General features: G+C 41.0%; 1 protein-coding gene across 4 annotated transcripts in view; it reads right to left on the bottom strand.

Annotated features, from left to right (window-relative positions):
- Positions 1-626: 626 nt before the first annotated feature.
- oxr1a (oxidation resistance 1a) overlaps positions 627-25,947 on the bottom strand; it is a 188,095-nt gene continuing 162,774 nt past the window's right edge. For 3 of the 4 annotated variants that reach the window (XM_084051278.1, XM_084051277.1, XM_084051279.1), the window contains 8 exons: positions 23,839-23,998; positions 17,483-17,648; positions 12,364-12,444; positions 10,407-10,532; positions 6,941-7,093; positions 4,713-4,808; positions 3,236-3,309; positions 627-2,717 (listed from right to left, as the gene is read on the bottom strand). In XM_084051278.1, the coding sequence (XP_083907404.1) occupies positions 2,582-2,717; positions 3,236-3,309; positions 4,713-4,808; positions 6,941-7,093; positions 10,407-10,532; positions 12,364-12,444; positions 17,483-17,648; positions 23,839-23,998 (992 nt within the window). In that variant the 3' untranslated portion in view covers positions 627-2,581. The remainder of the gene's footprint in view (positions 2,718-3,235; positions 3,310-4,712; positions 4,809-6,940; positions 7,094-10,406; positions 10,533-12,363; positions 12,445-17,482; positions 17,649-23,838; positions 23,999-25,947) is intronic. The other variant, XM_084051280.1, reaches the window with a different exon arrangement.

Genomic DNA, 25,947 nt, shown 5'->3' with positions numbered 1-25,947 from the left:
CTAAGTGACATATCAGAATATTAGACCTGTGCCCTCCTCCTGGACGTTTCATTTTACTGGACATGATGCCTAGGGTTTTTCCCCTGGATGTATATGGCCTGAGTTACTGTATGCTTAAAAAGATGCAAGTACACTGACAAGATGTGACCACTAGATGGAGCACACCACAAATGTAAGGATTCCATTTGAAAACTGTAATCTCTTTCTTGTTTTGCCTAATGCAAATCATGCCTCAACAGACAAAAGTTAATTTGCTGTGTTTCAGCCTTGAAATTCAGGAGAATTTATTGTGGAATAACAATTACTCAATTATTCCATCAATCTCAGTGCGAATTTGGCAAGGAAAACGCCTAACAGGGGTATTTTCTATCTGGGTCAACATTTACACAGGCTTTGAATTAATGGAACCCAAGCAGACATTTTGACAGGTAAATGCAGCAGGATGTAATGATGTTAATTGTAGGTATGTTTCATTTAGGAGTTCCTGTGTGCCAGCTACAGGAGCTGTGCATGTTGGCACACGTTAACTACCTGTAAATAAACTTACTTGGATCATGATCAGGTAGTTGAAAAAGTTCTAAAAAAATTACAAATAAAAGTAAAAGCATCACAAATACAGGCATATCCCTGGTTACAACAATTTATTCAGCTTTATTGTTATTTATACATAACTGATACATTGTATTCTGGTGAAATAATTGGAGGAATTATCCATATTATTCTTTGTGACTCTCCACAAGGACACAAATACTGGTGTGGAAGACCAGAAAGGGGGGGGGGAGAAAGCTGCTGGGGGAGGGTTATTTACAAACTTTCCGTCATCCACGCTCTGTCAAAAGTTAGATCACCTATCCAACAAAGACTTACCAGCCACACAAGGAGAGAAATGGTGCCCTGGGATTGGATTTTTCTTTTTTCCTTTTTTGTTTTACATTCAACCCACACGTCTCCCCCCTCTCCTCCCACACAAAGAAATAGTCCTTTTGGACACAGAGCATTAGGGAATATCCTTATTGATATTGTTAGCAGCAAGCTTTCTACTGACAGTTAACATCTTTATAATCTAAACAAAAAAGTACTGTACAGCTACTGCTAATAGAATCTAAGAACCTGGCCTCAACGCTTTTACACCAGATTAAAGTGCTAGAAGCAACCCACCAATCCACACTTTATGTATATATATATATAGTATATGTATTTATATATATATATATGGGAACAAATCTACTATTTTAACATTAATTTACAGGGTAATATACATAATATTTGTAACCGCTGAAATATCAGCACAAATAGATCACTGTCACACTTAACAGCCATATATATATAATTATATAACTCCATATATAATCATATATATTCAATATATAATTGTCATATATGCATGTAAAACGGTTAACCACGTCTCAGGCTTTTCTAATTATACCCAGAAAAGCAATTGTGTATCAAGACGTAAAAGCTTTACAAGTTTCTCTCTGTAAAGAGGAACAAGAAGTGGCAAAGTGCCAACAACCTGCATTATTTGAGGTCACAGGACAGTAATTTGCATATTCCACAAATCTATTGCAACACGTTACTGTCTACGAACAGTACACACAGCTTCCTGACAGAGAGGCTGGTGTTAGCTGGACTCACACGTACACCCACTGAACAGAACATTACAACGATGGGTATTCTGATTATAGCTATGTGCTTTGTTGATGGTGTGCTATGACGGTGAACAACAGGAGGACTACAACACACGATACTCTATAGTTTAGCCTCGGTAGGGTAGACAACCCAAGATGTACTGTAACAGAAGACTCTATTTGCAAACCACCACCCCTCTTATTGGGAGTCGAGTGTCTTCGTCTCCTGCCGCTGCCGCCTTTTGTGTGTTTGCGCTTTTTTTTTTACCACAAATTGGTACAAATGCTTTTGTCGACACACCGCCGCCATAGAGGCGCAATGGAATGTGTTTTATTTTTGTTTTGTTAGGTTGTTTTTATTTTCCCTTTCTTTTCATATAATCTGGGTCTCTCTCCGTCAAGGCCAACAGCACATACAGTGAGTAACATCCTACTGACTGAACAAAGTTCTGGGGGGCTTACAGAGGGGGTAGGGGAGTCCTTGAGTTTCTGTGAAGCTCAGATTCAGCATCTGACTAAAAAGGGCAGTTCTCTCTTCTCACGGCAGTACCAAACCTGAGCGGCCATCATCTTCATCACATCTCTGGTGAGAGTGGCGCCGACGGTCCTTCCTTCTTCAAGCCCTAGCGATCCCTTACCTCTCCCTCCATCCGTCAAATAAAACCACTGGTCTCTTGTTTGTTTAACCCTGATTTTTACACAGTTCCCCCTACTCTGCAAAGACGCTGCACAAGGCTGTAACAAGATACACACAAAGGTAATTTTTCACAAAGAAAAAAGCTCCGTAATAACTGCAGTAGTTTAATGCACAACAAGCATCCGATAGCTGGCTCCCGGCCTGGGGAGCCTTGGTGATGTGCAGTTATAGGTTTGGGACGTTGCCACTGTTCTAAGGAGTATGACTCCTCCTTTATCCTTTTCAGGTCTTTTTTTCCCTGTGGTGTGGTGTTTTGTTATTCAAAAGCCCAGATCTCTATGTCCTGTACATAGAAATCCTCGTTCTTGGAGAGTGTGGGGTTCCCGAAGGTTTTACAGGAATGACTCCTGCCGTGGTACAGGTCTCCATCCAGCCACAGGCCAAACTCACCACTAGGGGAGGAGAAAAACAAGTCAAGCTAAATCAAGGTGCTTCAAACCATTCGTCCCAGGTCGAGGACCTTCTCTTTTTCTCTTTTATGTATTCCACTGTTTGTCTGTCTATAATGTTCCCTATGTAATGTTATGTAGGTGTATTCCACTGTTTGTCTGTCTGAAATGTTAGGTAAATGTATTCCACTGTTTGTCTGTTTTATTTTATGTTTCTTTGTGAGGACTGCGGATGAAAACTAGCGTCTTTGCTAATTCCGGTGTATTTACGTCATGACGTTCATTAATATGCATTGTCCTGTCCAAATAAACAAATAAATAAATAAAATAAATAAAACAAGGATTTTACTTGGAAACCAAACAGACTTCTGTGCTATTGTGAAGGCCAGAGGGGGCTGTATAATCACACTGTTAGTGAGTTTAATATAAGGTAAATGGTCTGATTTAAGTTGACTATGCACTATCCATTAACAGCATTTTAATTGGATTCATCAAATGAATCCAAAACAGAACCTACTCACCTTCCTCCACCAAAAGCTAAGGAGTCCATATCTCCTTTCATGAAGAACATATTGTCACCTGTCCATTTGTACACCTGTAGGGTGACACAGCACAGCACAATGTATTGTAGAACCACTTGCACAACATGGCCGTTGTTGGGAGAATCTGATACTGTATTCTCTCTGAAAAGGCGACTTCCAATGACAGCATGTCAAGAGAAACCAAAAACGTGCCTATGCCAAGTACACAGAAAAGAGCACTAAAAGTGAAATGATATCAGAAAAGTGAATTACAGCTATCTGAGAAAACTGAACTCATTGACTGGAGCACTATACATACATTTGGTTATTTTATTGTGTTGTGCTGTATAATTATAATATGGATCTCCCTGGGTCTGAAATAAAGATTGGATTGAATATACAATACAGTCAACGTATTAATGACCTCGCAACAGAATGTATTTGTTAAACTCCTCTCACTTCTCTACAAGAGAAGGCAAAAATGATCACTAATAAATCACAAACAATTAATGTTAATGTATATGTGTTCATTGTTGTCAAAATAGAAACATATTTCACCACTTAAACCCCATCTTAATACAGTACTTTAATTGAAGACAGGCCTGAGCCAGCCCATATGTGTGCGTAGACTGCGTACTACAACTCAACAAGTCAATAGCACAGCAATTGTCTTCAAACTTGCCTCAAAATCGCTCTGGCATGACAACCATTTACTTTTCCACCTGACATACGTTCACAGAATCGGACGACTAACACATGTGGTGTAAAAGGGCTTTACACAGTTATATATATATATATAAAAATGGAAAACGGTTTTTTTTTTCCTCTCCATCAGCTCAGAGTTACAGCGGGCTCTACTGCAATACATAGGCTTTATAACCTCACAATACTTGCTATTGAGTGTGAACTGGCTAAACAAATTCACTTTAAATACATTATAAAGGAATATGCCTTTTTAACTAGGTGCGAATCTCGGGCAGGGAACCGGAACAGTCAGCCCCTGACAACACTGGCCACGTTTTTGTTTTATTATTTATTTATTTAATTTGTTTTATGTACATTTATTTTACATTTAGTTTTACAGTGGGTCAAATACATATGCTACTTTTTATTTCTTAATTACAGTACATTTAAGACACAATATTTCTACAAACTGCTACAAAACCTGTACTATGTATCCACTCATTTTGGGGGAAAACAACAAGTGGTCAAACCCCCGACGTTTTTTTTTTTTGAGTATACTTAATTGACTGGGATCCCCCAGGGGCCTTTACTTGATCCCTTCTGATGTTTGCCAAATATTCACCAATTATGACATGCCCAGAATAGGGTCGCTATGGTTCAAGTCACTTGGTCATCTTTGCAAGCGAAGGACGATCATGAGGTCACCATATTATTTATAATTTCAATATGCTTTTATTTAACAGCAGAACATGTACAGTATATGGCCACTTGGAAGTTGGCTGAGTTAGCGTACCTCAAACTCTGGCTTGAATGTGAAGAGGAAGGTTTCTCCAGTACCATAGAAGCCATCACTGACCTTAAAGGGCTCAGACGCCAGGGCGCCAAACACCTGGCGGAACACAGAACAAGCAAATGAGTACCAGGCAAAAACAATTATGTCAACCAGGCACTTACATAAAACATAATCAGTAGGGGAATAATGATCCATTTATCCGGATCGATCTATCGACTCGATTGAAAATCACACTCGGTCAAGGCTTATCAATGTTGAACTTCCTTCAATGCACAAGATCCTAATGTTGAACTTCCTTCAATGCACAAGGTCCTTTCTTTCCCTGAGTTAGCCTTGTAGGCGGTGTCTGCCTTCCTGGTGATGTTGAGGGGGAAAAGTACCTTCCCAAATGAAAACTGACGGAGCCGATTCTCAGTTCTATGTAATGTGGGTTTATAAGTTCTATTCATATTGTTAATGTGTTCAACTAATTAATCATTCAATTGAATATATGAAGTATATTCTTCTCCCTATGTGTGCAGAAGCCAAACACTGCATATTAGGTGGTTTGTTATTGTTACAAAGCTTCTGTGAGTTACAGTGTTTGGCATTCCACTGTTATCTCTTATGGGTCCTAAACCAAAATACTCTGTATAGCTCTGCACCAATCAGGTGTGCCTATTTCAATGTTCAAGTGCCTCAACTACTCTGGTATGGATTACTTTTTGTATTACTTTAGGTTCTTTCTAAGTACCTCCTTGTTTCTGATACTTTTAAGTACTTTAGTCACGCCTCCCTGCTGTGCTTCTCTGTCTCTCCTTCTCATGTCTGCTATATAAACCAATGTAAAAGTATTTGTACTTTAGAAAATGATTCAGGTCAAGCTGTACATTTACTCCTTGCGGCAAGTAAAAAGATTCTTTGTGAAGGAGATCTCCGCTGTGTCAAGTGTCTATCTTATTTCTGGTGTGCTGAAGCCCTGAGGTGATGTGCCAAATGATAAGGAACATAAAGAACCTATCATTTCACTGGTCCTAACGAGCACGGATGTCAACGTTGTTCCTGGAAGAGGAGAAGAAAGACGGCCGAGCTGCATGAAGCCAGGAGCCATCACCGGACCCTGCAATTGCTCAACTCGCCACCAGACATCTTCTCTTCAAAGGAACGACTGACGACATTTTGAACGGTCATCACACCACTATAAGATAGCACGTAAGTGTGACACATTTAAGTTGTCTAGCTGTGTGGACATAGACATGTTGTCTAGCTGTGTGCTGTGTGTATAGACATAAGCCTAAGCACTGAATAAGCAGTGAAATCTTAGGATAGGGTTGCTATGTTTTAGAAGCAACAGAGTGATTTATTTCCTGCAAATTGTATACTGTGGAGTGAGTGAGATCACAGAGGTTGCAGATTCTAAGTGGCAACTCTCTTTCGGCGGGATGCTCGCGGGATCCGTAATGTGATCCGTGAAGTGATGCAGCATGGAAGATTGCTGTACGAATGGAGCTTCCATTCAGTGAAGTTAACCATAGTTTTCTCATTTGGACTTTACGTAAGGAAATTAGGAATGGGACGACAATCGTTATCGTCGTTTATTGTGATAAAAAAATGCACACAATAATCGCATTGCAGAGATTTTAATTTAGCGTGAAATGGTCCGTCATACCCTGGACATGAGTTGGCTTTGTACTTGTAACAAAAGTGGCATTTTAAGAGTTTTATCATATTTTACACCCCTAATGATCAGATAAGCAGTGGATATTCAGCCGCCGGACCCTCCACGATCTACGCCATTTGATTGGACACAATTGCATGATTATTCCTTGCAGCAGATTCAAGTTAGACACTGTTAACTCACCGAGTGCCAGAATTATTTCTGGCTTGGCTATGTTGTCGCAGTGCCAGAGATTTTTTCAAAGTAAAAGAAAAGTGCTTAGGAAGCGAGATACAGCCTTTTTCAGTTATAAGTTAAACAAGGAGTGGATGGAGCTGCAAATCTTCAGATAATGATATCTTGGGTTCTGAACATTTTTTCCCCCAATTTCTTTTTTTTCAAAAACACGTCATTGGCACGTTGCGCCAGCATTACAAGCTCTGAGCTTGTAGATATTCTATTTTCGGCTCACCACACTGCATGCAACCAAGTACAAATCATGCTTTACCAGTGCCGTCTGATGACTGATTATCCACTTATAGTCAGAAATAACTTGCAGCATCACAGTATACAAATGCAATGTACAATTTACCTGGCCATCACTGTCCTTAATGACCATCAGTACAGGGGTGTCCTGGCCCTGCATGGCCCTGTACAGGCTCTTGATACTCATGCCGTGTTTTGACGTGCCAAAGGCCAAAGTCCATGGGTAGCCAATGGTCCGTGGCGGCAGATTCCTAGCAAGCTGGACACAAATAATAAAACAGTATTTAAGGAGGCGGTTGAGAGAGAGAGAGAGAGAGAGAGAGAGAGAGAGAGAGAGAAAATTGGAGGGGGGGGGGGGGACAAAAAGAAAATGAAATACAGAAAGGCCACAGCCATCAATGCTCAATTACGTCTGTGGTGACCTTTTAACATTTGCAGGCTTTTAAAGAACAGTAACAGGGCCCCAAACACCTACTACCGTCTCCCTCCAGAGGAAAAAAAAACACCCATCTAGCGCTGCCTGGGAGAGAGCCTGATAGAAAGATTGGAAATTGGAATGGTGCATAGAGACGGAAAAAATAGACAAATAGCTTGCTACCACTGGAGGAGTCCAAGCAATATATGCTTGCATTCTCACCGACATACATAACAGCTGTTGTGTTGTGTCTGAAGCAGGAATTAACTAACTTCATTGCACAGCATGTGCAGCTAAACCTGTTTAGATTCTGTTAACTCCTACACAATTAATTCTTCCCTGAATGCTTTTCATTCTTTCTCAACTGGCTCAGCACTGGTTAAGCAGACTCAGCCATATAATCAGCAGACTAGACAGCATGTCAGTAACAAGATAAGTCCCCAACTCAGCACAGAAGCACACCTCTGCAATACTATGAAGTGTGCGTGTGCTCCAAGGACATTCCTATGCAAAATTAAAGAAAGCAGTGTATTGGAAATCAATAGGCCAATATGGACTCATTTCGATCCTATGGTCCTAGTGTTTCCACATGCTAAGCCTGTAGAGTATGTTGTACGCCCTATAATTTAAAAGAGATTTAAATATATTTTTTGTATTTACCTTCAAAATTGTGAAACCAAAATACCTTGCTTTATAATACTGACTTTGCTACTCAATGACATGAAAAACTACCATGAAACGTACATGAAAGTACTGTAAACGCTTCTTTTCGCCCACCCACTATGCTCATGCTATGGATGTGTACATTTTCCTCATTTTGTCATGCGTGTTATCTTCAAACGTGGCGTATTCATGAACTTTTGTGATTTTATAGACAGAGTGTTAGGAACTACAATTAATCTAGCCTGATCTATTGTCTGTGTTGTTCAATTACCCCTTACATTAGTTCATCCATTAGTATTTCTATTTATTGTTTAATTCTGTCTATGATCTCATTGCTTACTATTGTTAATGCTTACTGAATGTTCATTCTATTGAGGCAATTTTTATATGTGCCGTGTCCTGTCCAGTCAATATTCTTGACGGGCGTGTGTACCTAGACTACAGGAAGGAGTACAAACTGAGAATCCATAGACGTGTGTCCTATACAGGTGATTAAACTGACCTTCATATACCTTTATGTTGTACACAGTTTACTCTCTACCCTGATGAAGGTCTACTGACTGAAAGCCTGGCCATTTTAATAAAATATACTTGCATGGACCCAAGCATGCAGAATGATTTTTTTCTTCAATAAGTAAACACTTACCAAAGCTTGTCACTTTAACTTACACTGCTATGCCCTCATTTAGTTTGTCAAAATAATGTAACAATTGTTGCTAGAATATTAAAAGAGGTCCAATATTATCCTCCCCTTTGGTTTTTTACAACTTTGTATTTTTTTTACAACCAAGGTTTATGTTTTAGCTTGTAATTAAAGTAAATAAAAGATGAGTGTTTGTAATTAAAGTAAATAAAAGATGAGTGTTTAAACTTTTTCATTTACTGCTTTCTATAGTTTTAGAAATTTTCGCAAATCTTTTTTTTACAGTGGGCGGGGGCATTCGGGCAGGTGGCTAAATATGTTTTTTTTACACAATAAAAAAGGTCCCCATGTCTTTGATGCCCAGATGTGAGTTATTGGGGGCTAGAAGAGCTACTGTCAATAATAATAAAGAAATCGCTGAGTTATTGTGTAAAAAAAAAAACGCCTGCGAAAAATTGCTAAAACTATAGAAAGCAGTAAATTAAATATTTTAAAAACGAATGTTTTGTTTACTTTAATTACAAGCTAAAACATAAACCTTGGTTGTAAAAAAAATCAAAGCTTTCTCTACATGCAAATTTGTATTTCAATATAAGCAAATAAGATTATTAACATAGCCTTTGCATTCTTTTCCATCATGTCTTGATGTGGAACGGAGAAGCAGCTTTGTCTACCATCAACTCAAACCCTGCACTCTTTCCAGGGTGGCTGTAGCTGAGTGGGTAAAGACGCTGTCTGGGAATTTTAAAAAGGTTGCCGGTTCAACCCTGTGCTTGCCCAGTCTACATGTTGAAGTGTTCCTGAGCAAGATAAGCTCTAATAGTACCCCACCCTCCCATGTGCTCATCTGTGGGCTATCTGAGCAGCCATCGACTGGGTGAATGAATGCAGAAAAGTCCCCTCTGACAAGTAAAAACTCCCTTTTCCGTTTTCCAAAGAACCACTAACTAACTAGCAGCAGTTGGATTAGGATAATTAATTAGATGAATCATTTAAAGGCTGTACATTTCTGTCAACAGCATAACAGGGTGAGGTATGTGCTTGTGCAGAAAGTCCCCACTGCTGCTCACCTAACGATCAAATCAACAGCTGTCTAATGGGAAGGAGCTGGACAGATGTGCAGTCACATGATAGCACTGGAGTCATTCACTCATTGAGTGAGGTACATGAACAGCAGTAAAAGTACAAAAGTATTGGCATCAAAATGTACTTAAAGTACCAAAAGTAAAAGCACTCGTTCCAAGTTTCCCAAAAAAATAAGAAGAAAATAGCCGATCTACAAGCTCACAACACGTCGCATCGCGATGTGTTGTGAGCTTGTAGATCGGCTATTTTCAAATGGCCGAAATGTATATAGGGCTGAAGTGGTTACTGTGTGTTTTGTAATAATAATCATACTAGTAACTCAAGTTTTCAAATAATTGTAGTGGAGTAAAAATTACAATATTTGCCTCTGACTGAGATGTAGTGAAGTACAGAAAATTGGAAATACTCCAGTAAAGTAAAAAATACCTCAAAACTTTACTGTACTTAAGTACAGTACTTGAGTAAAAGTACTTAGTTCATTTTCACCACTGATGAACAGTAGAGAAGCAAGGCCAGGGTTTTTAGCAGTCTGTTTCCGGCCGGCTTATTTGCAAGTGAATGGCAATTTTTTGCCCTTCTGCTGAGTATGTACTGAAAAGTAAAGAAGGGCACAGTCATGCTTGTTAGCTTACTATGCCAACCAGTCACAACATGCAGCCACCAACACATTTTCTGCATTAAGATCTCAATAAAAGTGAGTGTTAAAAATGTCTGCACATTGGTCTATGTTTGTGTGTGGACCAACGTAGGACGGTGTGATGATACCTTCTCTATCTGGTCTGCCTCCAGGAGGTCGCTGGGTTCACTAAGGTTGGGTTTAAATGTCTCGGGTTCCAGCTCCGTTTTGATGGACGTGCCATGTTTGGAGTTCTCTTCCTCCTTGGTGGTGATCTATAAGCACAAACAGTTGTCAGAGGTGCCTGTACAGTTAGTGGGGGGAAGCGTGATTTAAATTTGCTTTGCCAGAGAGCATTTACTTACAGTAGGAGTGGGATAAATTGTCTGTCTCATATGACCTACAGTCTAATTGCAAAAGGTTTACAGCAGCCACGATGAGCAAGCTAGAATCTCACAAATCTGAAACTGCCCAAAATCTATGAATTGTTGTATCACAGAACAGAATTTCATATAGAAGCAGCAGATAACACAACTCCAACTCTAGGCTACTACAAGGAGTGGAAATGAAAAGGGTAAACTAAAGCAATCTAACATAAGGAGAAATGTATAAAAACTACAGCCAGACCAATATATCAGATTCACTGATATATATTTGACTTTTTTGATAGTATCGGCAGTTATGCGGCCGATAATGTCCCGATTTTCAATCACTTTCACACTGGCCTCCCTTGAACATTTTCAGAACTTTTCAAAAAATGTCAAAGATAGATTAACAAGCTCACAAAGCATCACACGTGTGTATGTGAGCGTGTGCGTTTTTGTATTTACTTTTGTATTACGTTTGCTTATCAGTTAAATCTGTTTTTAATAAGAAAATGTTGCACTTTGACAAAAGATGGATCAAAAACATTGGCAATCGGTGGTCTAGGACCCAAAATTCTGGCCTTGGCTGGGCTCTAATAAAAACTAACATTTCTTTACATTTTCCATCACTTTTATCCAAGTACTTAAAACACTGTCAGTCGTGGAATTTCATAATTTTGCGCTCCAATGCCAGGAGACTAAGCTTGGATTGGCAGAGCCATAACCGTGGTTAGGGCTGATGTCTGGCAGGGGAAAATGCAGGGTGAATAGGAAAACCAACCCAATGAATAATTTGGATACCGGTGTTTGAGATTTCCCCCTGCCAAGCGGATTTGTTTGGGTTGTTTATCTTTCTCCCCTAACAGGGGCTGATTGTGGATCACTCCACCACTGGTGGTGGCCAGGATGGCTCTCATGTTACGGCCCTCGTTGAAATGAGCCTACCCGCATTGTCCTCAGAAAACTATCCCTCACCCAGTCAATGGAGTCTCACTTCCGTCCTCCCGCCCATACGCCATCCCTCTAATGCCTCCCATCTCTCTCACCATCTATCCAGTGCTCGTTTCCACACCAGAGACAAGTCGTCTTTAAGGTGTGAAGCGAGTGAAGATAAGATAAGCTCAATCTTATCCAGAAAAAGACGTTTTCCCAAGTAAACACTCAAAGTCTAGTCACTGGCCAGACTGATCAAGTATAACACTTGACACACCAGGGCAGGGGGTCTGAAAAATATAGCCTGACTAATATAAATAAAGCTGCCGTCAGATCCAAAACCTCACATCTCCAAAACCTCAACATTTCTGCAATGACTGAGGCCAGAAAAACTAAATTACAACGTTTTTGTCAGGTTTGCGATCTTTGGGATCTTTAAATAAGGACCCTGGTGTCAGTAACTGTACTTAACTCTTAAATGATCATGTAAGCTTTCAATTAAAGTAATCGTAACATGGAGCTTAAAAGGTTCTTATGCGACAGCGACTGCTGTCCTTCAGCACAGTACTTAAAAAGGCTACATTATGCTTCGGTGAAAAGGTGTCATGCGACACATTGCTCGGCCAAAATCATAGATTTTCAACTGGAAAACGTATATAGCCGTGAGTCGCATCAACACTTTTCAGGTGAACATAAAAGTATTAGTCGAAGCATAGATTAGGGCTAAAGGGGAGCGTAAAGGGTGGTGGCAGCAGGTTGAGTCACAGCAGAGCACAGAGAGGGGGACAGAGAGGTCTGGGCAGGGCACCTGGAGCCGCTTGCAGAGCGAGCGAAGATCCTCGCTGTTTAGCGCATCGATCCGACGGTGGTACTCAGTCAGAGACACTACCTGGTAGTACAAAGAAAGGGACAGGAGGAACATAAAAAACTCTGCCCGTTTCTGCTGCTGGGCCATGGAGGAGAAAAGGATGGGTGAGCAGCAGAATGAGAGAAGGCAGTGAGAGATGGGGTAGGTGGTACATTTGAATTGGGAGTGCACGGATATTAATTTGGGTTAAAAGTTAAAGGATAGAGTCTGGGACTGTGCCAGCGTGGTGACAGGAGCTGGTTTTAGGCTAATGTTTGAACAAGATATGACTGTACTCCCATTGTTGAGTGGGACGCCGATTAAGCCTTTTGCATGTTTGTGTAATAATGTGTTAACATCACCATCAGTGGATGTTAGAATAGACTTTCAAGACGGCAAAGATTCAGCAAAAACAAACGACCCACAATGAAGTGCAAACATACTGGACCGTCACAGGTCCATTTTTACACTTGCTTTTCTGTGCAGTATAATTAGGCTGTCCTTGATTCAGAGCTATACTTAACTGAGAAGTTACTGTAGCTCAGGATCATGCCAATAAATGACAACTCACATTAGTTAGGGCAAACCTCCTTCAATTTATCTTACAAATGCCATAGAATCACATACATTCTACTGGCTGTTTATTAAAGGAGTAGTTCAAAAAAGTACTTATTTTTTGTTTTTGTCGCATTCCTAAGCTAATAATTTAATGACGTCTGAGTCTCCTATTGACCGATGACCCCTCATCAAATTATTGGCTCAGGAATGCGGAAAAAAACAAAAACATCTCCATGAATTCAAGGCTTCATGGGGTGTGTAATAAGACATTTTTGGGGTGAACTACTCCTTTAAGGCTAGTAGTATGCATCTGGCACTCTGACACAGCAATATTATAGTAGCTGTCAAGATCCCCTTAACCCACTCTAGTAATACTATAACTGACACTAACCAGTCATGATGTTCTTAGCTATCTTCCTGCATGCACACATGTGCATACAGGCAAATACATAGGCAAATACATCAAAAGAGCTGCTGCTTTCTTTACATCTCGAGAGACAATCTCTCTCTCTCTCACACACACACACAGCTTTAAGCCCTACAAATCAATACTTATTATCGCATCTTCCAGGAGAAATAAAAAAAAAACTTGCCGATTGCAAATGTGGGAATAATCAATCTGCTTTTAATTATTCCACAGCTGAATGACTCTTTGCTTCCCTGGCTGTGGTTGGTGTAAGTAACCTTTACACAAACAAGCTGCCTCTTTACATCTCTCAATAATGCAGCAGTAAAGGGTAAACTTATAGTCCTCATGAAAAATGCACCTGCGCCTCACTTCACCTCAGGCTGAAGGCACTTTAAATGGTGTTGTCCAATGGACACGAGTCAGCTAACCTTATGTTAGCTAAGCAGCTTTCAATCCCATGCTAAATAGTTTACAGCAGAAAAAAAAGCCTTTTCATGTTTTAAAAAAGGATTATTGTTTGTCTGGAAAACAAAACAGCATCTGCTTATAACCATGTCATTCACTGCAATCTGCAATGCACTCCAGTAGAGTCACTCCCTCAGCAGTTGCTACCTGCTCTACCAGTTATGTTTTTACATTAACCTCTTGAACCCTAGCATTCCTATTCGTATTCCCAAGGAAACATATCCAACATATCCAAAAATAGCAGATCTACAAGCTCACAACTCCTCGCAGAGCTTGTAGATCGGCTATTTTCGGCAAAGAGGTTTGGTGTAGAGAGGGAATAAAGAGCAGACGAAGTACAAGTTTTTAGGTTTTAAGTGGTTAACTGTCTGAAAATACACATTAACATGAATCCAACACGATAGTGCTGTCAAACAAGTCTATGAATTTATCTAAACACAATGTTATACAATATGTACATGCTTCAGCTCTCTCTAAGCTTGGGGGTCATTGGCCTGAAAAACGTTGAAGACCCCTGAAATGGAAATTTCCACAGGATTTACTATGGTCTATGGTGGGCCACTATGGCTAGCAGATCCCCCTCCCCTCCCAAAACTTCCACAACAGTCTAACAAAGTCACAGTCACAGTCAGGCAAAACAAAAGCCTGATGTTAAGGGGTCTCAGAACAGACCTATTGCATACCAAGATGCTGACACAACACTGGCCACTTTGTTCAATCAACACAAAGCCACAAAACATCAGACTGTACTGCTGTACCCCGGCTAACGAGGCTAGTTAGCCAGCAAGCTAACTTAGCCTGTGTTGCTAACAACACCAAAGCCCCACGACTACACACACACACAGTCTCACACACAGCGTTAGAGAGTGAGAACCAACAACATACATAGGTGTACTTCGGGGTCAGTTGCTGTCTCTCTTGGTCCTTCACCCTTCTAGAAAACATCTCTTGCTTTCTGGGCGAGGGCAGGGTCGTAAAGTCATCACAGGTTCTTCTTGAAGTAATTCCAGTAATGTAGAAGTGGACAGACTGGACAGATTTGACCGGCTCATTGACTATTATAGAAACTGTTTTTTCTTTCTCCCCCCAGCAGTGTCTCTCCTCCCTCCTCCCTACGATTTGAGTGGCAGTGCTAAAGGCCAATGAGCGTACGGGACCGGAGGAAAGCCGGCTTCCTATTGGACGAGGAGGAGCCAAAGCTCTCCTGTGCCGTGGGTGACCAGGGGGGATGTTAAAGGCACAGCAACACCGATTACAGGGCCATTAACACTGAAAACTATATAACTATAACTAGAAAAATATAGTTTTAAAAATCAGCGTGAACGGCCCTTACTAGAGCACTGTTTCTCAAAGTCTGGCCCGGGGGCCCACCAGGGGTCCAACATCCTTACAGGTCTGCTATAACTCTGAGAGTGTACACATGGAAATATGTTTTAATCTTTGGGACTCCAATCTACACCACCGTGAAATTCTCAGTGTTAATTTAACTCAGAGTAACAGACCTGTAAGGGTTCATTTGGACAATTCATAATTATATGATAACATTAATATTAATAATATTAATAATAATGAGCCCAGATAAAATGAATATGAGACAAAGTCGTGAAGTGAAGCAAAACATCTAATGTTTAGAATTCAGGGTCAAAGTAAGGCGGCTGTTGAACTTATTTAAATGTCAGGGATCATGTAGGCTCCTGTTGGACATTGAGTCCCAGGACAAACAAATCACTCTGTTTCCTACATCATTCATTTACATTAAATTTTAAATTCAGGCCACGGCTTGCACCATCTCAAATTATCCTCACAGGGTTTGCCGAAGGCAAGTAAACCAACCAACTGCCATCTTGTATAAAATACAGCATCCTTCACTTATGCAGTAAGTTCAGCACTAACTGTTCCTGTTACAAATTAGTTTAACCCAGGGGTTCTCAAACTTTGTATTTTATTTCAGGGACCCCATAACTCTGAGATTGTATGGGTTTACTTGGTTCCATTTGTACACTCAGAGTTACAGACCTACATAAGGGTTCATTTGGACACTACTGTACTTCACTATTTGCTGTTATCTAAAACACCAATCGTCCTTGTCTTTTCCCTCTCAATCTCACTTGCCATTTCTATTAAACTTCTTTGAAGCCACCTTTTTAAGCTACTTTGCCATACTGGAAAAGTCATAACTACAATAAAATAAATGCCCAACAACTACTAGGAAACATACCAGTTTGGTCTACAATGCGATATTTATCCTTCTGTCTGCATGTTGAACAACTGATAACTTTTAGCCACTTAGCCATCTAGCAAAATAGTTTGCCAATGGCTTGACCAATAAAAAATAATGCTCACATGACAACACTACAAAACACCCACTCAAGAGGAGACACAAATTACACAAACATGCAAAACACTTTGGCTGTGTCTTGTGTGAGAAGGCGGCATTTCCAAGCAAAGGAAACACACACAAATTTCACAACAATGGTAACACAAAATTGACATAAAATGTGACAATCAAATAAAGAAATAGTACATTATGTGAAAAATAAATACTCTGCGCATTCAATAACTGAAGCGTGTCAACACAGTAATCATGAAATTATGATGGAATAAAAGCAAAGATAAGCACAACACAGTTTCAATTCACTTCACACATAAAATCACAAAAGCAAATCAAGTGACTATAATTCATCGCTAGACAAGTTCACTAGGCCTATTCAACATTACACATAGTAATGCATCAAGCCATAAAAGAAAAACATAAAACACGAGAGACTGGTTTTACAGACATGAATCCAGACGTCTGTTCCAACAGAGAACTCCATTGACCATATTCACACAGTGGTCAGTTTGCTCTTACAGTATGCCTGTGAATATGGTTAATTGAAAGATTTATTTACAAAAGTATTGGTATCAAAATGTACTTAAAGTACCAAAAGTAAAAGTACTAAATGTTTGAAAATAGCAGATCTACAAGCTCACAACGCGTCGCACCGCGACGCGTTGTGAGCTTGTAGATCGGCTATTTTCAAATAGCCTAGGTATAAAATAGTGCTAAAGTGGTTAATGTATGTTTCATAATATCATAATTTATATCTGAAAAGTAACTAGTAACTAAAGTTTTCAAATAATTGTAGTGGAGTAAAAGTAATTTTTTTGCCTCTGAGATGTAGTGCCCCAGGGGTCCTTGAGGGGGTTCTAGGGGGTCCCCAGCTAAATGATTCATAGTTAGGAACCAAATGGACCCTTACAGTTACACTTATAACTTATAAGGGTCCGTGGCCCAACGCATGGCAAACTTGGGTCCTTTTTTTTAAAAAGATTTGTTTTGGGGATTTTCGGCTTTATTTGTAAAGGACAATGGAGAGAGAGAGAGAGACAGGAAACAGGAGAGGGAGTCGGGGAGTGACATGCAGCAAATCTGCCACCGAGCTCGGGAATCGAACTTGGGACATGCTGTCAGGCATCAAAGCCTATGTGGTGCACGCCTTAACCACTTGGCCATCGGCGCCCGCCAAATTGGAGTCCTTGAAATTAAAACATTTGAGAATTACAGAGACATAATCTGTGTCTGTGAAACCAGCTCAAGGACAACAGAGCGAGTAGACTTAAAGCACATACAGATACGATTTGTACAGTAGTTGAGTGTTGGCCTACCTCCCAGTCCTTGACGTTGATGTCAGTGATGGGCTCGTCATCAGCCGTCTCTGACTCCTCGTTTTTCTTGACAACCTTAAAGCCGGGCTCCCGTCCCACCCCCCTGACCCCCTCGCCATACATATCCGGACTCCACTGAATGAAGAACACATACAGGTGTTCTGACCTGGGAGGGAGACAAAAGGTGAAGAAGTTCAATTCCAGAATGCTGCATTATTCATGAAAGAAAGAACAAATCATAAGATAAGAATAGTAGAATAGTTTATCCTTTGTTCATCCAAATTTGTTGCATTACTCCTTACACCCAGTCAGAAATGTAGGTCAAAGGGTGGCACTAGAGAAAAGGTCATGGGGTCACCAACATTAGTAGGGTTCATCCTGTAATCTGCCAATACGATTATGAGATATCTTTTCTGCGAAGCTGACAATGTGGCCTTGAATTTGCTCAAGAGGAAAGGTCCTGGGTCACTTAAATGGTTAGGGTTCATCTTCCATGGGAATTCCCATGTGTGCCCAGCAAATTCCATGATAATGCAGGCAGCCAGCCAGTAGTTTTGGGGATATGCTGTTTGGGCCCCTAGTAGTACATGGACAGATGGATGGATGGATCAGCATCGCCATCACTAGCGGCGCAAAAAAATCTTAATTCATTTTCTTTTTGTGCTATAAAGCATTTTGCAGGCGTGGTCGACCGTGAGTGTTCAAATGGAAAATAAATCCTTTTAAGACAAAACTATCATGATGCATACTGTTCTATGGGAAGAACAGACAGTGGCAATCAGAGCATGTGAGCGGAACGGGAAGCAGAGTGGGCAGATTGTGAATTGAGTGTGGAGTGGGTTTTTAAAAGGTCGGAGCGTCGGGCCTCATCTCCTGCTCCAATTGCGCTCCCGTGCCGCTGATGCCATGAGTTTGAAGCATGCCCATTCCACAATGCATCTGTGTTGCGCCCAATTCACACCAGCAGCGTCGACGCCAGTGGCGTTTGGTGGATTCTAACGTTGACCGGGCCAGAACCGGGCCAGGGGGGGGGGGGAAACCGGTTTGACGGCTAAACTGGTTTCCTAATGGCCACTCATTAACAATTCGGCCGAATGCAAATGAGCCCCATTTGAAAACAAAGCCGACTTTCTGTGGTCGGCTACAACAGAATAGGGTGAGGGGCTGCTAATGTTGATTTTTAGTTTTTTAGTTACTAAATCTTGCCCCTACACAGGGGCAAGCTGGGTCTACAGACCGGGCCATGGCCTCGTTGGCCCCAATGACGATACGCGCCTGGTCGACGCTAGTCCACCACTGGTGTGTCACTGTGTCAACGTGTGTGTCTGCTATCGAGGTGAAGAAATGGAGCGTATTTTGAAAACAAAGATTTAAACAAGCAGCTGCAGATGGGAAATGAATCCATATTGAGCAACTACATGACCTATTTTATCGGCTAAAATGAATGGGTTGTTCACAAACGAGCTGCCAGAGACACAGTAACGATTCTTTTCACTTCTCCTCCGCGCCTGTTAGCTCTCCTGGTGGGGCAGAGCAGCTGGCGTGCCATTTCGGACAACTCGGAACCAAAGCTACTGTATACCTGCTCCCACAATAATGGAGATAGATTGTTTATGCATGCTGTTTAGTTGTCTGTCTATCGATCTGCAACTGTTAGTTTAAAACTTTTACATTCACTACGTGCATACAGCAGTTTGTTTATGTTTACAAGCAGTGAGTGTGTGTCAAGTCCATGACCAGCGAGAGCCCCGGTGCTCAGCGGATCAAAGTGGCCAGCTGTACCCGGCGGCAGCAAAGCACACGGACACAGGCAGGAGAAATGCAGGTGCTCGAAGCTCACCTCGCTTGTGTGTAAACAATTGATACATTTTAGGCATTAAATATGCCATGCAGTTGCCCAGTCTTCATTAATTTAACATCTACAGCTGCTAGCCAGCTAGTCTCGACTGCGGGGTCCAACGAGAGCCCCGGGTTGCTCCGAGCAGCCAAGCCGCTCCTCTGCCCAGCAACAGAGCTCGATAGGTGGAGAAAAAGAAGTAGAGACGTCTATTCTCCGGCAGCTTGTTTGTAAACAATCTATTCACAGTATTTTGGGCAGTAAATATGCCTTGTAGTTGCTCAATATTCATTAATTCAACATCTACAGCTGCTAGTTAAAAACATTGATGTAAAAATAATCGCAACTTCTATATACAACAGTGCATTTCTGTTTTATGAAGTGGTTCTCGGGTGGGTGCCAACTCCATTCCTACTTCAGAGCACAGCGCGCTCCTGATTGGTTGGATGTTCAGCGCACTAGGGTCAAAGTTCAGCTTTGACGCCACACTTTCTGCTGTCGACACTGTGGAAAAGCGTCAAGATGCTCGTCTGCATAGACTTTGTATTGAAAATCGCTGCTCAATCAGAACGTGCCAGCGTCATGACGGTGCCGTTGTGAATTGGGTTTTAGAGGGTTGATTGTCTGCCCCCCCCCACACACACACACACAAACACACACATATATATCGTGAGATAATCATCAAATGTTATATGTATTATACTGTATAATATATATATTATATTGTAACCTTAAACCTTATGAATTCGATCACAGTAACTGTTATAATACAAAATAATTGCAACAGTGCAATATCTCGTAAGACATTGCAGAGATAATTCTGGACAGATTTCTGTCATTCAAATGTCTATGTAATCCACAAAGTCTGACTGTTAATTCCTTATGCCAATTATTTTTTTATCACCAGGCAACCCAAAGGTTAGGATTTGAAATGTAAGTGTCAGGGTTTTCACTGCCTACCCCATTCAGTAAGATCCTGCATGTAATACTGAACAGTTTTTCTCATTCAAACACTCTGAATTAGAGTCGTTTGACGGGCTTGGGAAAGGGCACAGTCGTAGAGGGAGAAAGAGGTAGAGAAATAGAGAGAGCTACAGATAGAGAGCAGCGTGTAGCCTGCAGGATTTATTGATATTGCCCATCTTATTAACACATTGTGTGCCAAAAATGGTCCGGACCGTTTTTGAAAAGCCATGCGTGGAGTGCCATAAACGGTTATAACCATTTAGCATTTTTTCCCTTTCTTTTCCACAAGGGGCGCCCTAGCGCACTTTGGAATCACCCATGGAGCCTCTAAAATGGAAGGGACAGATGGGATGGGTGTGGATGGGTGCCAAAAAACCTGGCTTCAGTCCACTCCCATTCTACCTCCTTGATAAAAACCTCCGGATCGCCTTAACTTTTTACAGTGGTGAAAACGAGCCATTTTCAGTGCACGATCACTCCGCAATGGCGGCTCGCGTGAGAGATGTTATTGTTCCAGGCGTTAAGACGGGACCATCGACCATCGTACACGCACCCTTTTTTTACAGCCGTGTCCTTGTCGTGGCCACTACAGCGCTAAACATATCAGCGTAGACGGTAAAGAATGTCAGCACTAGATGTACCCTGTTTTAATAAAACTCTGGCACTTATTGTGTTAAGACGATGTCTCGTCATAAGTCGTCCTTGTCAGTGAATGAGTTAAAAAGCCAATGCCTACATCTCTAAGTAAAAAAATAGCTTTGTAATTAATAAGGGTTCAAACTTGGATGGTGTGTTTTGCGACGGTGTCGCTGTCCATGTTGCTTAAGGGTGCATAGGGGTAGTGTGTATATATAGGTCCGATCTATACATAAAGGGTATGAGTTTGTGTCAAAAGAGTACATTGTGCTACGAACATCTACAGTAGATGAGAGGTGAGGAATTTTGGGCAGAGTGGCAAGGAATCAAACATAGGACATAGGCACCCTTCCAGGAAACCGCAGTCTCTGAGACATGTAATGTACTGTAGGTGCTGTGGCAGAGAGCCTTTCAGTATCATGTTTATATATATATGGTTCATTCTGCTGCTCTTGCTGCTCTCCCGCACACAATAGTGAGGACACTTTACACATCATGCGGGTCGCCTGTCATCTAGGTCAGGCCACAGAGAACAGTGTCTGGAGAAAAGTAGGAGAATGTCAGAGGACGGGAAGCCTGAAAACGGTTTGTAATTAGCTTGCTCACACCTTACTTTGCTCCAGAAGCCTAAAAATAATGAAAAATGATTAAATGAATTTTACACGTGGATGGTAAAAAAAAAAAAACAGGAAGATACCTGACCCAGACGTTTGCATCTCAAATCCACAGTATATTTAGTTTTGTGGAATTGAGTCTTTGAACAACCATTGTTCCCGCTGCAGTAAACACATTCCATAACCAACGACAGAAAGCATGCAGGTAAGCACGCCTGCTATTTCCCCCGGTTCAAATGTGATTAGCCAATCATGAGACGGGAGTGTGCGTGCTGTTGTTGATGCGTCGACACTCTTTCCCAGCTTAAAATACCTTGTTTTCGTCTCAAAGTATAAATTAGCCTTAACTTAAGGCCACGTGCAACCTGTATTGAATACATACAGAAGGGACCTTGTGCCGTTTAAGGACTGGTTAACCCATTCAATCCAGGAATGCATCTGTGTCATTTTAGATTGTAGCCTATAACCATTATGTTATACTTTGGCTATTCAAAAATAGCAGATATACAAGCTCATAGCGCGTCACCGAGTGCCGCACTATGAGCTTGTAGATCTGCATTTTTTGAAAAATCTTGAAAATTTGTGAAAATCTTTGAATATATTTCTTAAAGCAAACATTTCTAACTCAAATCTTTGCTCCTGAGGGTCCCTGGGGCAAAATATTTGGAGATGGGGGTCGGCAGCCAAATACAGGGACCTTGACATGAAAAGGTTTGAGAACCACTGATATTATAGCAACATAAGGTTGTCAGAAAACTGTTAGGATTTAGAAGACATTTGTAGATCGCGTTCCCGGATTGAATGGGTTAAACAACTGATCAGATTCAGCGTCCTGATTGGCCCAATTTCCCCTGGCTCTGAGAAGAGGGGACAGAGACAGCACTGTGTTTGGAGACAGAAACCCATGACTCAGCCTCGTCAAACCAATTCCAGCTCTGCCTCAAACAAAACAGCCTTCTCAGAATATTAACTTCTAACTAAATCCATCCAAATTAAATTGACCCATTGGTGCAATCAGGATTAACGCACTAGAACAACGTATTGAAGTACCACGTTTCCTAGGATTGAGCAGCCGCACCTTCCAATGTGAAGAGTGATAACCTAATTATGAGAACCTGCCAACTTAGCATTCAAGTTTAAATCTGAACCGGGGGGTGGGCCCAGTCAGGCCTATTGCAATTAATTTCGATTGAAAAAACACTACCAAATAAAAAGGGCAGAGAGAGTTCACATGTTTCTCAGAGGATATAACATCACTCGTCAAAACACTGGCATTGGGGGGGGGGGAGGTTGCATACCCTTGTTGTCGTCGGGCAGAAACCTTGTATCTCCGTATTTCAGCATTTTGTGTTGTTTTCCCCCCGTACATTTTAATGCCCTACTTTGTTGTACAAGAGTGTCACAGAAAAGTAGTGAAAATAGCCTATGTACAAGCTCGCGATGCGACGCACTGTGAGCTTGTAGATCTGCTATTTTCACTATTTTTTAAAATTAAAGTGGTTAATTAAGTCTGTCGTTGAGTTTTATAAACATTTAACCAATGGAAAGTATTAACATGAGCTTGAGACTAAATAATAACTACATTGGATCCAGGTTATTTTTTCCCATTTCCTGACGAGTATAGTTTTGGATATACAAGGTTTACGCCCGGCAGCGACGATGTGCTGTGTGCCCAAGCACTGGGCGTCTGTCTGCCTGTTTCCCTGCAGAGTCAATGAATAATAAATCACTCTGCTGTGCAATGGTGGCAGCTCAGCAGAGATGGACACAGGCAGAGCAAGAGGGAGTCTGACCCAGTGGTGGAACAAGTACTCAGAATCAGATGTTTGCCCCCAGTAAAAGTAGCAATACCACAATGTAGAAATATTCTGTTACAAGTAAAAGGCCCCAAAAAAAAGTACAAAAGTATTGGCATCAAAAAAGTATGAGTACTAAAACCTGTCAAACATTTTAGATGAAGTACAAAATAGTGTTTAATGTATGTTTTTGTATTAATCATCTAAATTTGCAAAGTAACTAGTAACTTAAGGGCAATACATGCTCCTTCCCGACGTCCAAACGTACCTAAAAATTGTACTTAAGTACAAACGTGAGTAAATATACTTAGTTACTTTCCACCACTGGTCTGACCCAACCGACCTAACATATTTGAAAGGTTTTTCCATACATTATTTTTGTGGTGTTTTCTTAATTCACTCACTCCACAGATTTTCATATAAACCACTTAGACCATCAAAAAAAGTAATAAGATATTCCAATGCATTTTGCCAAGGTCTGGTGGGAGGCTTAAGCAAAGGTCTGACCTCTCCTGTGGCACTGAAAACCAGTACTCATGCTTCTTGCCCCGCTGAGCGTACTGCTGCATGGACGCGCTGGCACTGGAAATAAATGTCTTCTTCATGGGTTTCCCCACCCGCAGACACAGGAACTTGTGGGTCCGGTGCTTCCGCCTCTCCACAGACCCTTTATAAGGAGACACAAATAATCATAATTTACTCAGAGGAAGGTCAAACTGAATGTGAGCTATACATAGAAATCATAATCACAATAAATGTTTAACACAATTTTTACTCTGTTTCATATGTAGCAGTAGTAGCTCAGAGCCTCTGCCTGATGACCAAAAGCCTAATTATCTCCCCCGGCCAAGGGCGAATTCCCCTTTAGGCTAGTGGTTAAGATGTTGATCTTTCCACGCGGTAGATCCGGGATCGAATCCCGGGCGTTACACATATACCGCTGAGTGACAAATTATAGGAAAAATCTGAGTAAAGGAGATACGAATGTAGATAAGCTTCCATACAGGTGGACTGCATGATACGAATACGCAATTAACATTCTATCATGCTCTGTGGAAAGTATAAAAACACTGAGCAGGCCCTGCAGCTGACCTCCATTTTGGAAGATGGCCAGAGAAAAAGAGCTAAGTGACTCAGTATGAAAGAGGGTTGGTTATTGGGGCACAGATTGCAGGGGCGTCATTCACAAAGACTGCTCAAATGACTTGTGTTTGAAAAGGAACAGCGACTGAAGTTACATATGCTTTTCGATTAACGGCAAAGACATCAGTAAATGGGAATTGCGGTTGAAAGCGCACGTTCAGTGACCGTAATGCTTGTGTATGTATGAGTGAGATATGTAAGGAAAAACAGAAGAGCAAACTCTTCCTCAGGTGGCAATGCAGGACGTGATCAGACTGTCAGCCAGAGCAGTCCGTTGACAACTACATAGAGAACAGTTACAGTAGGGTTGCAGTCAGTGGTGTGTTCTAGGTTTTTTTCGGAGGGATACGATAATCATTCCCTGCACGACATGCGCGTGGTCGTGGAGATAGGCTCGCGCATTTTCGTAACACGGTAGAACACACCACTGGTGGCAGTACATATGAATGCACATTTGAGAGTTCAGTGGTGCAAGTCTACAGCAACCGTGAAGTCAATTGTACTGACAGTAGAGTGGCTTATTTCACAAACAAAACTATAATGGAAAACTAATATTAGACAAATATAAACATAATCCAGGCTAAAAGCAACTCGGTTGCAGCTGCCAAATTCAGCTGAAAAGACAGCTGGCAAAACATTGCTAACTGTGTTAATGTGTAACTTAATAGGCTTATAATATATCTCCTCCATCATTAGGGCACAAGTAGATCTGACGATAATTGCATTTGTGCATGCCATTAAATTAATTTGCAAATAAAAAATGAATGTGTAAATGAATGTGTTGCTCAGATTTATCCGTAAAAATGTCAATCTTAGACTTTCTTTCAGCTGCAAAAGCTGTAAAACTTTCTTGGGATCAAATGAAAATAAAAGTATTGATGTGTTATCTCAAAAATAAACTGCTCTAGAACAGGTTAGGTGTTCAGCATAAGTTACCATGGCGATGTATCCAAAGTGAACCGCTATAATATAACCCTGAAAACCCAGGTTTAAACCTGAAGCAACCCCACTAACCCTAAATCCTGCTTCTAGTAGATAGATACTGTAGATGTATCAATCTATCTATGTATCTATTCATATATGCATCTATGCATCTACTGTATGTATCTATGTATCTATCTATCTAGTACATGCCTCTCAAGATCAACACAATTGAACACCTATGTTTTGGACAGAGGTTTGAGACAACACTTTACACCATGATCAAAACACCAAAAGAGGGAATATCCTTCCAGTAGAGTTCCAGAGATTTGTACAATCTATTCTATGCAAAGGGACATTATTGAAGCTGTTCTGGTGGCTTGTAGTGGCCCCACACTTTACTAAGAAGACACTGTATGTCGGTTTTTCCTTTAAGTTCATTTAATTTTCATCAACGACATACAACTGCAAATTTGGAAATAGTAAATGTAAACTCCATCTTCTTAATACACAGTACTTGTGATGTGTTATGTATTTATGTGACCTAATTTT

This window comes from Gymnoscopelus microlampas (genome assembly GCF_963454915.1).
Source record: "Gymnoscopelus microlampas genome assembly, chromosome: 3".
Classification (NCBI taxonomy): Eukaryota; Metazoa; Chordata; class Actinopteri; order Myctophiformes; family Myctophidae; genus Gymnoscopelus; species Gymnoscopelus microlampas.
Note: the sequence above shows the minus strand (reverse complement) of the source record. Positions and strands in the feature narration are given on the sequence as shown.